The sequence below is a fragment of the Sorex fumeus genome, unplaced genomic scaffold (genome assembly GCF_029834395.1).
Source record: "Sorex fumeus unplaced genomic scaffold, SorFum_2.1 ptg000063l, whole genome shotgun sequence".
In the NCBI taxonomy this organism is placed as follows: Eukaryota; Metazoa; Chordata; class Mammalia; order Eulipotyphla; family Soricidae; genus Sorex; species Sorex fumeus.
Window position 1 is genome coordinate 32,404,254 of NW_026606120.1, and position 19,111 is coordinate 32,423,364.

A 19,111-nucleotide genomic window follows, 5' to 3' on the forward strand; every position below is an offset into this window, starting at 1 on the left:
TGCACAGTTTGGGAGATAGAACCCGAGACCGACTCAGAAGCAGTGACTGAGCAGGGTGGAGTCACAGTCGGCCTTTTGAGCAAGAGTAGGTTAAGAACATTCCCAGAATCTCTGCTGCCTCATCTGTAAAATAGGTTTCTGAATGCTTCATTTTGCAGGGGGCGGCCGGAAGGCACATGGAATAATGTGCAAATGAGATGGGTGCAGTGGCTCATATGGGATGAACACAAGGACAAGCACAGGTTCTCTTTTTTCCTCCTTGTATTCACTGCCCCGTGCCCGAGGCTGGCCTCTAGCAAGGCTAAGAGGACTCAGGGGAGTGTGTGTCATCACCTGCCCCAGGAAACTCCGTGGAGACATCAGATCCCAGGGCTGTTCCGGTCCTGACCATCTCTCTGCTCTTTCTCTCCTGCAACCCCCAAGGGGACTCCTCGTTGCCTGGACTCTCAGGTGGTCACGCCTGAACTTCTCTGCAGGGTGGGTCCTGCCTCTCACTTCTCCACCAGTGCAGGGACAAAGCTGGCCTGGCTGCACGCCACAGCCTTGTGCCTCTGCTGGGTCTGTGGCAACAACAGAACGAGTGAAACACGGCTCCCTGCTGAGAGAGGCCAGGGTCTCACTGTGAGGAGTAGGGAAGTGCACAGTGGAAGAAGGACAGAGTGACATTAGAAACATGCACTGGATGTGGGGGAGCTCAGGGGTGGAAGGGAGTAGGTCTGAGCAGACTTGGAAACTTTTTTGTAGGAGGCAACTTCCTGGTGTGAGAGCTGAGATATCCTTCGTTGGTTGGTTTGTCTCTGTTTTACAGACCACACCCGGCCATGCTCCAGATTACTCTTGGCTCTGCACTCAGGGGTCACTCCTCGTGGAGTGGAGGGACTCTCTGAATACCAGGGCTGTGCTGTCACTCCAGCCCCACAGAGCTGAGAGCCCTCTCCTTTCTCCTTTCCCTTCTACCTAGTAAGGGGACAGCCCAGCATCCTGTCACTCAGGGTGCCGCAGCTCTTCATCTTGGGAGTTCATAGACAGCCCTGAGGCAAAGTAGCCAAAGGACAGGGTTAGGAAACTTTCCAGAGCTCATCCTGAACTCAGGCCCCGCCCAGGAGGGCCCTCCCCGGCTGCTCAGCGCTGGCCCCCAGGGCTCCCGCAATGAGGGAAGAGTGCATGAATGCACATTTGTCACTGACTGAAACTGGTGCTGAGGAGGTCAGTCGGCAGCCCCAGATATTAGCAAGCAGGGCAAAAGGGAGAAGTGGGAATTCATTGACAGGGGAGCTCTAACCCAGCATCACATGCTGAAGGCCACCGCTTAGGGAGGAGGGAACCAAATGAGTCGCAAATCTGAGTGTCATCAACGTAGATGGAGTCTAAATTCTTTAGACTTTGGGGTTTGTCTTGAGCTGCCATAACAAGGTGCTCCAACCAGAAAGACTTAAGCAGCAGAGAGTTGGGTTGAGTTTGGAGCTTGGGCTTTTATTTTAATTTTTTGGTTGGTTGATTGGTTGGTTTTGGGTTGTTTCGTTTTGCTTTTGAAGCACACCCAGCCACTGGTGCTCAGGGCTTACTCTTGGCTCCGTGCTCAGGGGTCACTTCTGACCTGTTTGGAGAGACCTTATGGGATGCCAGGAGTCCACCTCGGGCTGGCCGTGTGCGAGGCAGGCTCCCTGCCGCTGTCCATTGCTCCAGCCCCAAGTTTGCACTTGGTTCTGGAGGCTGAAATCCCAGGAATTCAAGTCTCCTCCCTCCCCGCCTCTCCCCCTCCACCCTCGTGTCCTCTGGCCTTCCGGCTGCCTCCCTGCCTCACCTCTCTGCCTGGGCTGGGAGACTCAGCGAGGCTGCAGAGTGGACCCTGGGCTCCCCTGCTCTGCAGCCCAGCAGTGAAGCCCACGGAACATGTGTGTTCAGAGCAGCTTGGACAGAGCACTGGAGCAGGAGCGGCCCCCAGGAGGGATCCAGCTGTCACTCCTACTGGATGTACAGACAGAACCATCTGAGCATTAGTTGGCCCCATTGGAAGCAGCTGTTACTAGAACAAGGGCCTGGGGAAACCCAGAGCCTGGATGAGCCTCCCCGCTGCGGCGACAGAGCGAGTGGGTTGGGCTGATGACTGAGTCCCAGTGACCATAGAAGGGGCTGGTGGTGGACGGCCTGGGAGGGGTTCCGGGCCCTGCTCTTCCCTGTTCCCTCCCAACACTCCCCCCCACCCCCAGCAAAGCCAGTGCTGCCTCCTGGGCAGCCGTGACAGTCTGTGCCATGCCTGTGTGTCTCCGTGGCCCTGCAGCTGACCCCTCAGGAGGCCCAGGAGCAGCAGGAGTTGAAGGCTTGTCTGCGCTGGCGGCGTCTGCAGGATGAGGTGCGCGATTCCTCCGAGGAGCTGCAGGTGCTCAGGTAAAGTGGCCGTCACTTCTCTCCTTCCCAGATCCCCTCTGTGCCCACCCTGTTTCCTTCCCATCCCTCATGCCCACCCCATCTCTTTCCTGCCCCCCCCGAGCCCACCCCATCTCCTTAACGTCCCCTTCATGCTCACTGCATTTCCTTTCCGTCCCTTCCGTGCTCACCCTGTTTCCCGCCCACCCCGCTCCGTGCTTACCCCATTTCCTTTCTAGCCACCTCCTTTTTTCCTCCTGTGCCCAGTGTCCATCTTCCCTGCCTCCTCTCCGCCCCCACCCCTGCCCCGTCCAGTCAGACCCAGCCAGCTGGCTTTTCGCAATGTGAATATGGAGGTTGTGGCCCCTCAGCGTCTGGGCCAGCATGGCCCCTCCAGTGCCACTCTGCTCCTTAGTGATCCACTCTCAGGTGGCCAGGGCTGGCTGTGCCGATGACCCGTGCAGACAGGTCCCTGCTCTCAGTCTCTGGGACGCAGTTGGGCACACACGTGAGAGGGTGGGAGGAACCCAGTGACTGCGGGACGCCTCCCAGAACTCGGAAGCAGGATGGTGGGACTGCCATTCCCCCGACACAGCAAGGAGGGGCCACTGCTACTGTTACAGTGCTGGGAGCCACCCCCAGGCCCAGCAGGAATGGGTCGGGTTCTGCTAGTGGTAGGTTTTCCTGCACTGGTGGGTCCTTGAGAATTGTGTGAAAGATTTGCATGCAAAACTTTTTTTTGGTTGAAAGTTAGAGGCTTGCTCTTCCAGCACTTTGTTCTCCTGGAACTCAGGTCTCTCTTGCTTTTCTGTTTCTTTGCTCATCTGTTTCCACTCCAGAGAAGCTTGTGTTCTCTCTCGAATATGTACTTCTCCCTCTCTCTCCCCTCACATCTTTCTCAAAAACTAAAGTTAGAGTTTATTGTAGAGTTTAAGCAAACTTGCAGAGTCCTAGGAAGCACCCCAATGATAGGAAGAAGACTTCAGAGGGAAACGTAGACCCCCATACTGAATGTGGGATACAGATACACATGCATTTATAAAGGTAAAGGCCCTCCCGTTGATCGTCGATTTGCTCGAGCGGGCCCAGTAACGTCTCCATTGGAGACTTTGTTGTTACTGTGTCTGGATGCATTTATAATGTATTCAAAAAGTATGTGTGGCCATGTCTACTTAGTGTTTGGGGGACAGCAGTAGGGTGACAAGGGAGGGAGGTTAGGAGGCTGTCCACTGATGGAACTATCCCAAGGACCTGTGGACATCAGTGCTGAGAAAACCTGACAAGAATCAAAGCCAGGAGTGTCCGCAGGTGAAGTTGGGGGAGGCAGCTCACGCCTGTGTACAGGTGAGGAGAGGAGGACAAGTTGGGTTTATTGCATGAAAGATATTGGCGACCTTGACATGCATGAGTTGCTTGTGACTGTGGGGAAGAAAGCGATATAGATGTGGGAGAAGCATGACGTGGAGAGGAAATGGTGATGTAAACTCTGAGCGAGGACAGAGCTGGAGGGTGGATGAGAGGACTGTGTATCCATGCTCATCTCATACTCAACAACGCTCAGCTTCTCCATATTCAAGTGCCATTTTTTTTTTAAAAAAAAGCCTAATAAAATTTTATTTAGTTATATACCTATCTCCAAAAGCTTGAAATAGAAAATGTTCATAGTCATTTCAGGTCATTCTCCTGACCCTGAAAGAGCCTCGAATGTGGCACTTTTTAAAATCTCAGGGCTAGGACGAAGGAGATGTTACTGGGGCCTGCTCCCGGCAATCGATGACCAACAGGATGACAGTCATTAATTGAAATGAATGCTACTTTATTTTAGAATATTCCATTTTTCATTAAAATAATTTCTAAACCATTCTATATGGTCTACCTTCTGCTTCATACTCAAATATGGGTTTTTAGATCGACCAGTGGTATTTATCTAGCTCCATGAAGTGGCAAATGGGTGCTTGTTTTGGAAAATCCTCTAGGTATTTATCCAGAAACATGTGTTCATGAAATTCTGAGCCATCATCATCACAACTTGCTTCATTGTTAACTGGGAATATCTCCAGTTTCCCTTCTTTTGTCCACAGGATCCGCTCTTCAAAACTATTTCAAAAATGCTGTTGGTTTACTGGAACTAACTGCTTAGCAAATCCCGCACTATCAAGATGAGGCCATCTCTGCTTCGGGTGCCTCTTCAGTACCTGCTTTCAGCTCAAATATATTAAGTCCCTTCCCTTTAGACTTACTTCTCTTAATACTTTTTCTAATATGAATAGCCTTCACACACAGATCACAGTCAAGTCCTTTGTCAGTCTGAATCCAATGCACGGGTCTTACACTAGTGCTTGCTGTGGTGGTTTGAGCAACTCTCATATTTAAAGACCTTGTTACTGAAACTGGTATTGCATCTTTCCACTTCTTTCTGGCCCTTGACTCCTTCTGGAGCAGCCCGAACTGGGTGGTTTGTTGTCAATGGAGAGAGAGTCTGTGATGGCTCAGCCAACTCAGGGCCTCACCACTCTGCTTTGGGGCGTCTTCTGCAACTTTCTGAAGTCTGTCAGTTGCACATGGAAAACTTATAAGAGGTTTTCTGCTTGGTGGCTTTATCATTTATACATTTACTGTGCTTAATTCAATTTTTCTATCCTTAATAATATTTAACAAGTCTTTTTTCTCTTTTTTTCCCTTTACACCATGTTGGCTCTTTGTCCCATTGGAAATCTGGGATGGAACAGACTACTCATCTTTCTTGCTAAAAATCACACTGGTGGTGCCAAAATATCTCTGGATATTATTGTTTGTTCTGACCATTTAGTACTGGGCAGCGAGTAGTACCATTACCCTAGCTGCTGCCTCATGGGCATAAAGGAAGGCGGGAAAAGGGACTAAAACTTATGATTGCAGAGATCCTCAAAAACATTATGGAGAAACCAATTGAATTTGAAAGATACATTAAGTACCTTTCTGTGTCCTACTGATGCCTCAGCTCTGCTGGTTTGGTTTGGTTTGGTTTGGTTTGGTTTGGTTTGGTTCGGTTTGGTTTGCGACCACAAGCTTCAGTGATCAGACACATCGCATCTGTGCTTGCCTCCCACGCAGCACCAGGCACTGGCCCTCGTGCCCTGCATGGGAAGTATGTGCCACAGCCTTTGGAACATCTTCCTGGCCTGGGCTGCCTCACTCTGCAGACCATGATCTTCTGGAGGTGCGGATTCAGGACTGACACTGCTGAGTGTATCACAGCCAGACCACATGCAGCGCCAGACCACGCACAGCACTAGACCACGCACAGTGCCAGCCCACACATAGGGCCAGACCACACACAGGGCCAGACCACACACAAGGCCAGACCACACACATGGTCTGACCACAACAGGATCTGACCATGCACAGGGTCTGACCACACACAGGATATGACCACAATAGGGTCTGACCACAGCAGTGTCTGAGCATATACGGGGTCTGATCACACACAGGATCTTACCATACATACATACATGAGGTCAGACCACACACAGGATCTGACCACAAGAAGGTCAGACCACGCACAGTGTCAGACCAAAACAGGGTCTGAGCATATATGGGGTCTGATCACACACAGAATCTCACCATACACGAGGTGTGACCACACACAGGGCCACGCACAGGACCTGACTGCACGTGGGGTCTGACCACAACAAGGTCTGACCATATATGGGGTCTGATCACACATGGGATCTCACCATACATGAGGTCAGACCACTCACGGGGTCTGACCACACGTAGTCTGACCTCGCACAGTATCTGATCACACAGAGGGTCAGATCATACATGTGGGCAGGTCTCACATGGGGTTTGACTGCACACAGGGCTAGATCATAGGCAGGTCCTGACCATTCGCAGGGTCTGACCATAGACAGGGTCTGACCGTACATGAGACCTTTGTCTTTGTGGAACACGCTTCTTGAACCAAATGTCTCTCCTTAGTTTGTGGGGCAATCAGAAAAGATGCACTTACCTTAGATCCCTACACCTGAAGGCCTTATAAGGCATTCACTTTTCTTTGTCTTAGAATTTAGAATTTCTGTTTGCCAGCATTTTGGCTGACCACGAAATGATAACATGTGAAAGAAATGTTTTATACTGATATGGAAGGAACTGTGACCACATTAACTGGGGGAAGTGTTCAGCCTGGATTTAGTTTACACCCATTTCAGGATTTTTCCTTTAGTGGGTAGAGAGAACTAAATGTAAAATGAAGAGACAGAATTACAACATTTTGTCTTTGGACTTGTTTTTATTTTCTTATTTATTTATCTAATAATTTTGGTGCTGGGGAATGAACCCAGGACTTCATGCCTATGCAAGATAGGAGCTGTGCAACTAAGACCTACCCAGGCTCCCCATTTCAGTCTGCGATCAAAAAGCAGATCGCTTGTGGCTTTTATATTAAAAACTAAACTGTTTAGTTCTTGTAGTCATCTTTAATCCAGCTCAAGTCAACTTCTGTGTCTGGCATAAGATTCACCTCTGGGGGTTGCTCCCATGGCCCCCGGGATGATCCCTAACACCAGTGGGCACAGCCAGCCAGGGTATGCTCAGCAGCAAAGGACTGTGGTCACTTATCCTTTTGCCAATGTCTGTTCAGTTTTTCTAACACCGTTTATTAAAGACTCTTTCCCCCATTATATTCTTGTGCTTCCTTTGTTGAAAATGTGCTTATGTGCTTATTTGTGTATGTTTATTCCTAGGCCCTCAGTTTTGTTCTGGTCCTCTATTTTTTTTTATGCCATTACCATACTGTTTTGATTATTTTTATTAACTTTGTAATAAGGTTTGAAGTGAAGGCACATGCTGTCTCCTGCTTTGTACTTTTCTCAAGATTGCTTTGGCTACTTGGTTGTTTTGTTGGTTTTGTGTGTGTGTGTGTGTGTGTGTGTGCGTGTGTGCGTGTGTGTGGTTCCACACAAAATATAGGGTTGTTCTATTCCTGTAAAAAATACCACTGGAATTTTTATGGTGATTCACCACGTCTATGAATTATCTTGGACATTTCAACAATGTTAGCCATCCAAGATCGTGCTCACAGAAAGCTGTTTCATTTCTGTGTGTCTCCAGTCTCTCTAATCAGTGGATTACAGTTTTCATAATACAGGTATTTTACCTCCATGGTTAAAGTAATTCCTAGAAATTTTATCAATATATTGATTTTATAATCTGCAGCTTTGTCAAATGTGTTCATTGGCTCTAGTATCAACCAGATATAGAGAAGTGTCAGGGCTGCCTGTAACCAAGAACCATTTGGCAATCTTGATCTGTGCCAGGGCATGGCCTTGTGTGTCTGCAAGAAGTGGATGTGTTTCCTGCCCCTCTAGGCCTTGCTTGCCTACATGTGACCACTTCTTCCTCAAAGCAAGATCTTCTCTAGACGTGTTTCTATCACACTTTCCTCATTGTCCCTATAATGATTCTTAATGGCTCTTTAAATCTTCAGTTAGATGACTCAGGGCTCATACAGACTGAATAAGGTTTTGAAAATGAAAGAGCTGATAGAAAACCAGGTAGCAATTACACCTGCCAGGTGGCAATTTCTCTATCCCATCTTCCTCCTTTTTGACATTGAAAAGATGCTCTAGCAGTTAAGCCCAGCACATGCGTCATGTATATGAAGTTCTATGCCTGGACCAAAGATAAAGGTCATGGGTGTATGTGTGTGTGTCGGGGGGGGGGCGGGGGGGATGAAGGGTAGTGGGGGAAGGAAGGGAGGGAAGGAGGGAGAAGGGAAAGAAGGAAGGGTAGGAGGGAAGGAAGGAGGGAATAAGCAAAGTGGAGATGAAGGGAGACAAGGAAGAAGGATTTTTAAAGAGAACTCTAGAGAGACGTGAAAGGATGCAGGGGGACATATGTCTTGGGCCAAGTTGCTTTGTCCTTTGGCACATAATAAAAGCATGTGTCTCATTGTTCTAGGAATAACTAGTGAGATACCAAAAAATATTTTTTTGACTGGCACTAACTTCAAAAATGTGAATAAGAGCTGTGGGCCAGGGAACTATCCCAAAGAGTTCTGCATGCAAGAAGCTTGGGTTCGGTGCTGATGCTACCTGGCCTCAGATACTGGTCTGTTGTGGGTCCAACCCCCAACCCTTCCCCCACAGCCAAAAAAAAAATGTTTTCCACGCTTATGTGGACAGTTTCCATTTGTGTGCTCTATACATTCGTTGTTGACTGATGGCTCGTCAGATGCATCTTCTGTCTGCGTGGTGGTTGGTTTGTGACCACAACAGCCTTGTCCTAGCCGCCTCCGCAGCCCTTAATACAGCACCAAGCCCCTGAGACTTGGCCCTTTGCTCGGGGCCCATTACTGACGTCATGCCTTTTCCCTTTGGTTAATTATTCAAGATGCTTTCCAGACAGGACGTCAGTGGTTCTCTCCTCTGCGCCAGCCCCCTCCCCTGACCCCCATCCCCCCCAGCAAGGCTGCCTCAGCCCTGCCCTTCCTGCAGTGCCTCCCTGCCACTCCCCAGCCCAGAACCTCCCCCTTCAGCCAGCCCTTTCCAGGGAGCTGTGGGGCGGAGAGCTTCCTGGAAGGCTCTCCCGCTGCTGCTGGGCTCATTGGGCCTGTGGGCCAGTCCCTTAAGTGCTCCAGTTAGCAGATCCCAGCAGGCTCGAGATGGAAGAGCTGCGATGATAGGTCAGAAGAAATCGCTGTTGCTTTTGTTTGTGATTTATTATCACTCCCCCCTTTTCTGGATTCGTTGTTAAAGACAAACTCATGGTGAAAGAAACATTCAAATAGATCGATCATATGGAAGAGGTGCTGACAAGCTCTTAACCTGATACTGTGTGTTCCCTGAGCTGCTACCACCATAATCACTAGGATTCTAGAAAAATGACAACGCCTTTCCTGCCTTCCTCATGAATGCTTGCTCTGGTCACAAAGACACCCCATAATAGCAAGGGACCCCCAAGTACGGTACTGTACCCCTGAATATAGGTGCTGTGGGTTTGCATAAAGCTTAAGTCCTGTATATATTTTTGAAAACAAGACCTTTTCTTTAAAAAATGATAAAAGTTTGTGTGTAGGACCAGAGAGATATTACTGGAATGTGGTGCCTGCCGCCATGTGGTCGACCCCACATGTGGTCCTGGAGAACCACTGGGAATGCTGCACACCACTGCTAGGTGTGGTCCCCAAACCAAACAGAAACAAACCAGAAGTCTCTGTGAGCTTTCTCCATCATGCAGAAAGTTCCCACCTTCAACATATCCATGAGAATTGGATTTCTCATCCTGAAGACAGCAGTCTTGGCCATAGCCTGCAGCTGCCCTCTGCAGCCTGCCAGGCTCAGGAAGCTCTGCACCCAAGGATCCTCTTTCCCTGGGCTCCTGGGCTCCTCTGTCCTGGCCCCTGGTCTCCTTTGTCCTGCGCCCCTGGTGTCCTCCCTCCTGGGCCCTGGTCTCCTCCATCCTGGGCCCTGGTCTCCTCCATCCTGGGCCCCTGGCATCCTTCTTCCCCCTGGCCCCTACTTCCATGCTACTGGTCCTCCATCCTGGCCGTGATAGTGAGTTTGAATCCAGGTTTCCTGCACTCTCCCTCCTTTGAAACAGATGCCATGGACTCATCCCACTGCATTCCATGACTGTCTGCATCCCAGTAACACAAGCTTGCTCTGGCCCTGGAGGGCCAGCCTGCCGCTTTTCCTCCACCCCTGTGTCTGGGGCAGCAAGGATCACATCGGCTTATGCACCACAGTGGGAATTAGACGCTTAACATCTTTCCTGAGCTCATCTTACACCATCCAGCTGTCTTCTAAACCCTTACTGCTGGGAAACCGTAACAGCTGGTTAGGTAGGTTTGTCTCAGTGCTGGGAAAATACTTGAAGCAATCGTCCAGAGCTTTCTTGTCAGCCTACAGAGAATAGGACTGTCCTAATGGGACATGTGGGTGTGCACTCATGAGCTTGTACTTATCAGGCAAACACTAATCATTAAGCAGTCTTCCTGGCCCCAACATTTCAGTCTTAATATTGCTAAATTTAATTCTTGACACAGATTATATTTGTGTATGTGACTATGAATATGTATATGTGTATATGATTTTTAAAAAATAAATTTATTTCATTTTTTGGTTTTTGTCTCTACCTTTATTTTTCTAAATTTACTACATGGGGCTGGAGCGATAGCACAGCAAGTAGGGCGTTTGCCTTGCACGCAGCCAATATGGCCGACCCGAGTTCGATTCCTCCGCCCCTCTCGGAGAGCCCGGCAAGCTACCGAGAGTATCTCGCCCGCACGGCAGAGCCTGGCAAGCTCCCCGTGACGTATTCGATATGCCAAACACAGTAACAACAAAGTCTCCAATGGAGACGTTACTGGGCCCGCTTGAGCAAATCGATGATCAACGGGAGGGCCTTTACTTTACTTTACTATATAGACTCCAGTATAAGCTCAAAGTCTTTGATCCACTTTGAATTGGTTTGTGTATGGTATGAGATATGGACGTAGATTTAATACCTTGTGGGTGGTTATCCAGTTTCCCCAGCACCATTGGTTAAGAAGGCTCTCTTTACTTCATTTCATATCCTTGGGCCATTTGTCAAAAAGTAGCTGTTCAGAGATAAGGAGATTTGCCCTTGGGTAATTTGACCCATTATTCAGAGAGTCTGTTCTTTTCTCAGTATCATGCTGATCACTATGGCTTTATAGTATATTTTGAAGTTATGTATGAGGTACCTCCCAGTTTCTTGTTTCTCAGTATAACTTTGGCTCTTCATTGTCTCTTGTGATTCCATTTGAACTTTATTACTGACTGTTCTAAGTTCTTGCAGAACGTTAACTGAATTTGGATGGCGTTCAATAAATATTGTAATTTAGATAGCGTGGTCACTTTGACAAAATCAGTTCTTCTAGTCCATGAACATGAAATGTTTTTCCATTTCCTGAGATCATCTTCTGTTTCTTTTTTATGTGTTTTTGAAGTTTACAATGGTGTAGCTCTCCCAAGTATTTTGCTAAATTGATTCCTACATACTTAATTGTTTGGACACTATTTTAAGTATGGTAGATGATTTGATTGCTTTCCCCTCTGATTCATTATTTACATATAAAAATGTGACAGATCTTTGTGTGTTGACTTTGTATATGGAAACTTTTTTATATTGGTTTATTGTTTCTAGGAGCTTTTCCTGTGGACTATTTGGGAATATTCTGTGTATATTTTCATGTAGTCGGCAAATAGTGATATTGTCACTTTTTTCCAATTTGGATCCCTTTGATTCCTTCTTTTCTGACTACTGTAGCTAGAATTTTTAATAGTTTGTTGAATAGAAGTGGAGACAGAGGACATTCGTGCCTTGTACATTATTTGAGAGAGAATCTTCCAGTTTTTCACCATTAAAAATAATACTGGCTGGAGCTGGAGCAATAGTACAGTGAGTAGGGCATTTGCCTTGCCATGTAGATGTCTTGGATCAATCTCTAGCATCAGTTGGAGTAATTCCTGAGTGCAGAGTCAGGAATAACCCCTGAACATCACCAGGTGTGACCCAAAAAGCCAAAAAAAGAAAAGATACTGGCATACATATGTTGCCTATTTCCATGTGTTGCTGAGTATCTGTGGTACCCAAGCACCTGTGTCACCCACATCTCTCCTCCTAAGATGTGTACTTTTATATCTAATCTGGGATGTATACTGGGGCCCTCTCTCCATTCTGCAGTACCCCTTATTCTCTCTTGAGTGTGTTATTCTCTTTCTTTCTTTCTTTCTTTCTTTCTTTCTTTTTTCTTTCTTTCTTTCTTTTTTTCTTTCTCCAACTTCCTCAAAACTTCCAAATAAAGACATTTATTTTCAAAAAAAATTATACTAGCTGTAGGCTTGTTATAAATGGTCATATCTTGAGGAAGGTTCCTTCCACCCTTATTTTGTTGAAGCATTTTTTATCATGAACAGATGTTGGATCTGGTCAAAAGCTTTCTCTGCATCAATGACATGATTAAATGATTTTTTCATTCCTTTTACTGATGTGGTATATTATGTTAATTGATTTGTACATCTTGAACCATCCTTGCATACCTCGGATGAATCTCACTTGATTGTGCTATATGATTTTTTTAGATGCTCTTGGATTTGGTTTGCTAAGTTTTTTGCTACAGATTTTTGCATCAATGTTTATCAGGGAGATTGGTCTAGAATTTTCCAGAAGTGTCTGCTTTGGGTATTAGTATAATGTTTGCTTCATGGTTTTTAGGAAGTATTCCTGTTTCTTTGATATTTTGGAAGAACTTAAGGATCTATGGCAATGAGTCTTCTCTAAAGACTTGATGAAATGCACCAGTCCATGCTGACTCACCCCTAGCCCTTTTTTACTGATTCCCGACTAAATCTACCAGGAGATTCACGCCAAGCAACAAAAATTCATGGAAATGCTGGTCCCGCAGCTGTAAACTCTGGGGCACCCTCAGGAGGGTGTAGGCTAAGGGCTCAACTCCACCACTTCATGGATATTCTCTGCAGGACCCCAAACTACAAATAACTTAAGGTATCTGGTGCCCAGGCTGAGAACTCTAGTGATTTTCAGAGTTGGGGTTGAGCAGCTCCCCCACACTCCCTTGTGCTTCCTGAAGCCCTAGAAGCCATCCCCACATCGTCCCCATGTCTATTCATTTGCCCAGACCATAAATCCTGAAGTCTCTGGACAGATACCTCCTAATTCCTCAAACGAAGTTACAGTAGGAGTGCTACTGGAATTTAGATGGGAAAGTAACATAGAAGCCAACTAAACTCTGCAAACAAGACCAGTTACACAGATGACTCAGCTAGCAACAAACAGCTTAATAAATTCTTAGACAAGGTCTTAATACCGTGTGATTAGATATAACAATTTTCACATAAATTTAATATTGAACCTTTACTATCCAATCAATTTTAATTCTAGAATTGTAGCAACAGTTGTTGCTTTTTTTTCTACATTAAAATAATATTTTAAATATTTTTTAAAAAAATCTTTAAATAATTAAAAATATAAAGCAAGGGAAAAAATGATAAACCCATCTGGACCAAGACTTCTGTTTGGGGAAGATTCTTAATTAATGTTTCGATTTTCTTATTTGTAATTGGCCTGCTCTTCTACTTCCTCAACTGTTTAGTTTTGGGAAATTATATGACTCTAAGAATCTGTCCAATTCTTCTAGGTTCTCCAGTTTAATAGCATAAAGTTGTTAATAATAACGTCTCGTTGTATTTTGAATTTCTGAGGAGTCTGGTTTAATTTCTCTCCTTTCATTTCTGATACAATTTATTTGACATTTTCTCTTTTTTTTTCCTTGTGATTCTAGGTAAAGATAGACTCTTGTGGGGCTGGAGTTATAGCACAGTGGGTAGGGTGTTTTCCTTGCATGCGCCCGACCCTGGTTCGATTCCCAGCATCCCATATGGTCCCCCAGCACCGCCACGAGTAATTCCTGAGTGCATGAGCCAGGAGTAATCCCTGAGCATCGCCAGGTGTGACCCAAAATGCAAAAAAAACAAAACAACAACAACAACAAAAAGATAGACCCTTGTATATCTTGTTCATTCTTTCAAAAAACCGGCTCCTGGTTTCATTGATTCTTTGTGTTGCTTTCTTGGTTTCTATAGTATTAATTTCTGCACTAGTTTTCATTATCTCCCTCTTTCTACTCCTTTTGGGGTTTATTTTGTGCTCCTTCTTATTTTTGAGATGTGTGTTTAGGTTGTTGAGTTGGGATTTTTTTTCCTTCTTTTTTAATGTAGGCTTGTATTTTATGGATTTTCCCCTAGTATGGCATTTGCTTTGTCCCATAGATTCTGATAGCTTATATCTTCATTCTCATTAGGATTTCAAGGAATCTTTTTTAGTTCTTCCTTGACTTCCTCATAGATCCAGTTCTTATTAGTAGTGTTTTGTTCAACTTCCAAGTGATGAAAGTCATCCCCATTTTATTTTGTGGTTAACGTCTACTTTCATGGCATTGCGATCTGAGAGGGTACTTTGTATGATTTCTGGGTACTTTGTATGATTTACTTAAATTTACTTTGTAAATTTCCATACCCTTGAGCTATGCCCTGGTAGGGGATCTATCATGGAGAATGTTCCATGTGCACTAGAGAGGAATATGTATTCAGCTCTTTGGGGGTGGAGGGCTGTTTATGTTCATGAACCTCGGTTTTCCTAGCACCTCATTTAGAGCTCTTGTCTCCTAACTGATACTCCATCTGGTTTGTCTGTTTATTGGCAAAAGTGGAATATTGAAGTCTCCCACTACTATTGTGTATCCATCAATCTGTTTCCTTCAATTTCTGAACAAAAGATTTCTGAACTTTACTAACCCTTCACTTGGTGTATAAATGTTGATAAGAGTTAATGCTTGTTGATCTTGTGTCTATCCCAGTCTCTAATTCCTTTCCTTATGGTGAATACTATTTGGTGTGATCTAAGTATGGCTGTCAAAGCTTTTTTTTTTTTTTCTCCGTCTGACATTGACTTGTGTGGTTGTTTTTCTTCCTTTCACTCTGAGCCTGCATTTATCCTGTGAGTTTAGATGAATTTTCTTTCCTGATACATCCAGCTCTTCAATGCCTTTTTATAGGAAAGTTATTCCATTGACATTCAGAATGATTATTGACGGAGAGTACTTATTGCCATGGGTGTTGGGGGGTGGAGTTATTTTTTCAGTTGCTTTCATTTTATAGGTAGCCTTTCAGTAATTCCTGCAAGATTGGTTTAGTTGTCACAAATGCTGCCAGCTCTTGTTTTTCTGAAAAGGTTTTTATCCCTCCTTCCCATTTAAATGACAGCTTTACAAGATAGAGGATTCTAGGTTAAAAGTTTTTTTTTTTATTTACTTTGAACATGACATCCCACTCTTCTCTTGCTCATATAGTATTATTTAAGCTTCATTGTTGCTCATGCAAGTTTCCACATATTGCATTATGTTTCTGTGACTTCCTAATTCATTCTTTAACTCCTTCAATTCCATTTCTATGAACTGTATCAGATATTCCTTGAACTGATTGAATTTCTCTTCTAGTGCTTGCTTTATTTTATTGTGATCGCATGGAGTGTTGATCTGAGACCTCCTCAGCACAGCTTGAGGTTTGTGTTGTGTTCAGATGTTTGCCTGGCTGCTGTGCCTGTCTTCCAGTGCGGCGAGTGCTGTGACTGCTGACAGTTGCACTGTGTTCCCGATCATCTGGCTACTAGTCTGGTCTGTTATTTTATGCTGAGGAGCTACTGTTTATGACCTGTTATTTTAACAATTTCCATACCTTTGAGATGGTAGTTAAGTGGGCAAGTGTAGGTCTAGTTACTCCCGTTTACATCCCAGGGTTGTGGTGGTATTCTGGAATAGATATCAGAGTCTGGAGTTCCCCCCAGGCCTGAGAGTTAGTGAGGCTGGAGGAGCGTAGGTGCTATGCTGATGCATTAGCTGGAGCATCTGCATAGTTTGGGTGTCAGCATGGCCCCTGGGGCCTTTTAGAACAACTGATTGGATTTTGATGTGGTATCATATCTTACAGGTCTGTGGCCATGGTCCTGGGGCCAGGGCAGGGCAGTGCCTGCTCCTCCAGTCTGGGAACTGGGAATAGGGGGATTCTGTGTTACAAGGAATGGGATGGGCAGAGTTCAGAACCTCATGGCACACTTGATTTAATTCAGAGGCAGCATCAGCTTCCACAGATTATTAATTTTGTTTGTTTCCCATTATGATGAAGTTGAATTACTGATTATCATTGCAACATAAAGTTTCTACAAAGACTTTTTTAAATTACTTTATTAAAGCACCGTGACATTCCAACACTGATCCCACCACCGGTGTCAACTTTCCTTCACCCATGTTCCCAGTTTCCCTCCCATATCCCCCACCCACCTCCAGACTGCCCTCTTAACAGGCACCTTTTTTTTTTTAGATTTTTTTTATATTTTTATTAGTGGAACACCATGAGGTACAGTTGTAGATTTACAAATTTTTATGCTTGGGTTTCAGTTATACAGTGATCGAATACCCATTCTCTACCACCACTGACTGATCCCAGTATCCCTCCCACCCCCCTGTCCCCCCCACCATCCCACCCTTCCTCTGTGGCAGGACATTCCCCTTTGTTCTCTCTCTCCTTTTGGGTGCTGTGGTTTGCAAAAGAGGCATTGAGTGGCAATCATGTTCAGTCTAAAGTCTACTCTCAGCATGCATTTCCCATCTTGGGAGGATCCTCCCAACACCCTTATGTGGTCCTCCCTTCTCTATCTGAGCTGAACAGACACCTTTCTTAAGCTCGGTTGTTAAAGTTTGGGTCTTGTGATATCAGTGTTGTTGACTCGGGTTTGGATATTTAGTTCTGTTGTTCCTTAACACCATCCATACGCCTGAATCCCCTTGACCTCTCCCCCTGTTGCTTTTCATCTGTCTCTTTTTCCCCTCCTTTCCTCTCAACTTCTTTCCTTCTTTTCCCTATACTCTGGGGCCAAGGGTGATCGTAAACCATTGCACAGACATTTATTTCTGAAGAAATTTATTTGCAGAAATTTTTATTCCGTTTTAATACCTCCTACCTCTTGTTTTCTTATCTGCAGGCTTCTCTTCATGCTGTCTCTGTTTAGAATGTATTTCTTTTGTTGCAGTACCTCATATCTCTCTAGTTTAGTGCAAATGCCACTGCCTTCTGGCGACCCTTTTCTGTATTCCCTAAGTGCTCTAGCTCTATTTTCATCCCTGATCTAACTACATTATTTGATAACTATATTTAAAATGAGCCATATCAAGTCACCTGTATTTAGCCTCTTCTGATGTGCAGAAAGGCCAGTTTGATATGACCCAGCATAGCTCATCCTGGATCTGCCCATCAGCCTTTTGAATCTAAGAGTTGTGTCTTGCTTACTTCTGTGTACGGCAGTGGGTGCACAATATATATAGGAGACAATATATACCTGCAATTCTTTATATATTATTTGAAGAGTTGACATATTGGCCACAAGACAGTTGATGGATAAATCATAAGTTTTTTCTTCAGAGTTCTAAGAACTGAAAATTTATAGTAGCAGTGGGATTAGTCTGAAAGGGCCATGAGGACTGACCTAGCAAGTAAGGTGCTGTGACCACAAAGGCTGTTTTCCCAAGCCAAAGCTGCTCTCCTCACTGATGATGTGCTCACTCCTGTGATCTCCCAGCTGTGGGAAACTTGACTGCATAATTTTTTGGTAGTAGAAAGTTTTTTTTTTAAATAAGATACTTTATTTAAACACTGATTTACAAAGTCATTCATATATACGAGGTAAAGGGCTTTGGATGTTTGAACACCAGTCCACCATCAAAGTGATCTTCCCTCCACTGCTGTCCCGATTCCCAAACCATCTTCCAAGCCTGCCCTCTTAGCAGGTACAACAGTTTATTCAATATTGTTTGTTTCAACTAAATGGCTAAAGGAATTATCAAAGGTACTTTAATCAAAGAAAATATGTGAAAATTGTTTTATCTTACCATGGGCTTGTTGGGTATGGGTGCAGCTGCTGGGGCTTCTGTGGGGGGGAGGGGGTGACTCAGCCCACCCCCATCCTGAGGATGCCCTGGAGTCTCAGCAGTGGGGACCAGTGTGTCCCTGACGTCAACTGCTTGGCAGGCATCTCCTCAGAGATTCAGTCCTGAATCAGTAAAACAGAACCAGCAGGTGAATCAACATGGTGGTGACCATGGGAGGAGTAGGAATTGCATTCTTACTTCCCCTGTGGGAAAACAGGGGTCAGGGAAGAAGGTCCAGAAAGATAGGACAGAGTTAAGGAACCTGCCTTGTTGATTGATTCAACCTAGTTGATGCCCCAGCACTGCAGGGTCTCCTGAGCATCATGATCAACTCTAGAGCACAGAACCAGGAGTAACACCAGCACTTCCCATGTGGCCCAAACATAACAAGGGAAAGAGAAAGGGTCCTCAGAAAGAAGATTCGAGGGATGGTAAGAAAGAATGGAGCTGAGTTTATAAAGGGGATTAAGGCCTGCGAGTCTGATAGCAGTTGCTTGTGGAAATGGATGTCATGTTAGTGAAAGTGGGTTTGTCATTTGGAGCCTGTGAGATGCGTGGGTCAGGAGAGAGGAGGCCACACAAGGGTCTTTCTTCCTCGATGCCAGCTGTGAGGGCCGGCATGTGACCAGCTATCCAGTAGGAAGCTATTTTTAGTTCTCGGAATGGTGTGATGCAAATTAAGTTCTGGGAAGATTATCTACACATTGGTGAATAATACATGGAAAACAGTTGAGTGGGCAAATGGCTATTTCCAGAACCTCAGACTGGGCTCAGAATGACTTGAGATCTTCTTGATGGACCTAGTCTCTGACTAAATGAATCTGGAACTTTTTGAAACTCTTTGAAATAGGAATGCAGCTTTTCAAAGAGGGCTTCTCAAAATATAATGGAAAACCATCTGTGATTGCATTTAGATTTACCCATGAAAGGCAGAGGAGGGCCGGTGAGGGAGTACAGAAGTTAAGGTGCTTGCCTTCCTCACAGCCAGCCTGGTTCCCCTCCCAGCACTGCGCGTTCCCAGAGTGGTCTCAGAACACAGAGCTAAATAGTCCCCAACACTGTGGGATGTCGCCAACTCTCTCCCTCCACCCCTCACTGGTCCACACCCATACCCCTTTCCAGAACAAAAGTAAAATCAAAAAGTAAAGGATGCAGATGAACCTGTTGGCTTTGTGAAGTTTGTTATGACTCTGAACAAGGAAAGACAATAGTCCTTCTTCCTTGGAGTCCAAGGCCAGG

The 19,111-nt window shown here is 45.3% G+C and overlaps 1 protein-coding gene across 5 annotated transcripts in view; it reads left to right on the forward strand.

Moving 5' to 3' along the window:
* Positions 1-19,111, forward strand: part of AOPEP (aminopeptidase O (putative)) — a 384,314-nt gene that overhangs the window by 237,197 nt on the left and 128,006 nt on the right. For all 5 annotated transcript variants that reach the window (XM_056127530.1, XM_056127531.1, XM_056127532.1 and 2 more), the window contains exon 7: positions 2,282-2,388. In XM_056127530.1, coding sequence (XP_055983505.1) covers positions 2,282-2,388 — 107 coding nt within the window. The remainder of the gene's footprint in view (positions 1-2,281; positions 2,389-19,111) is intronic.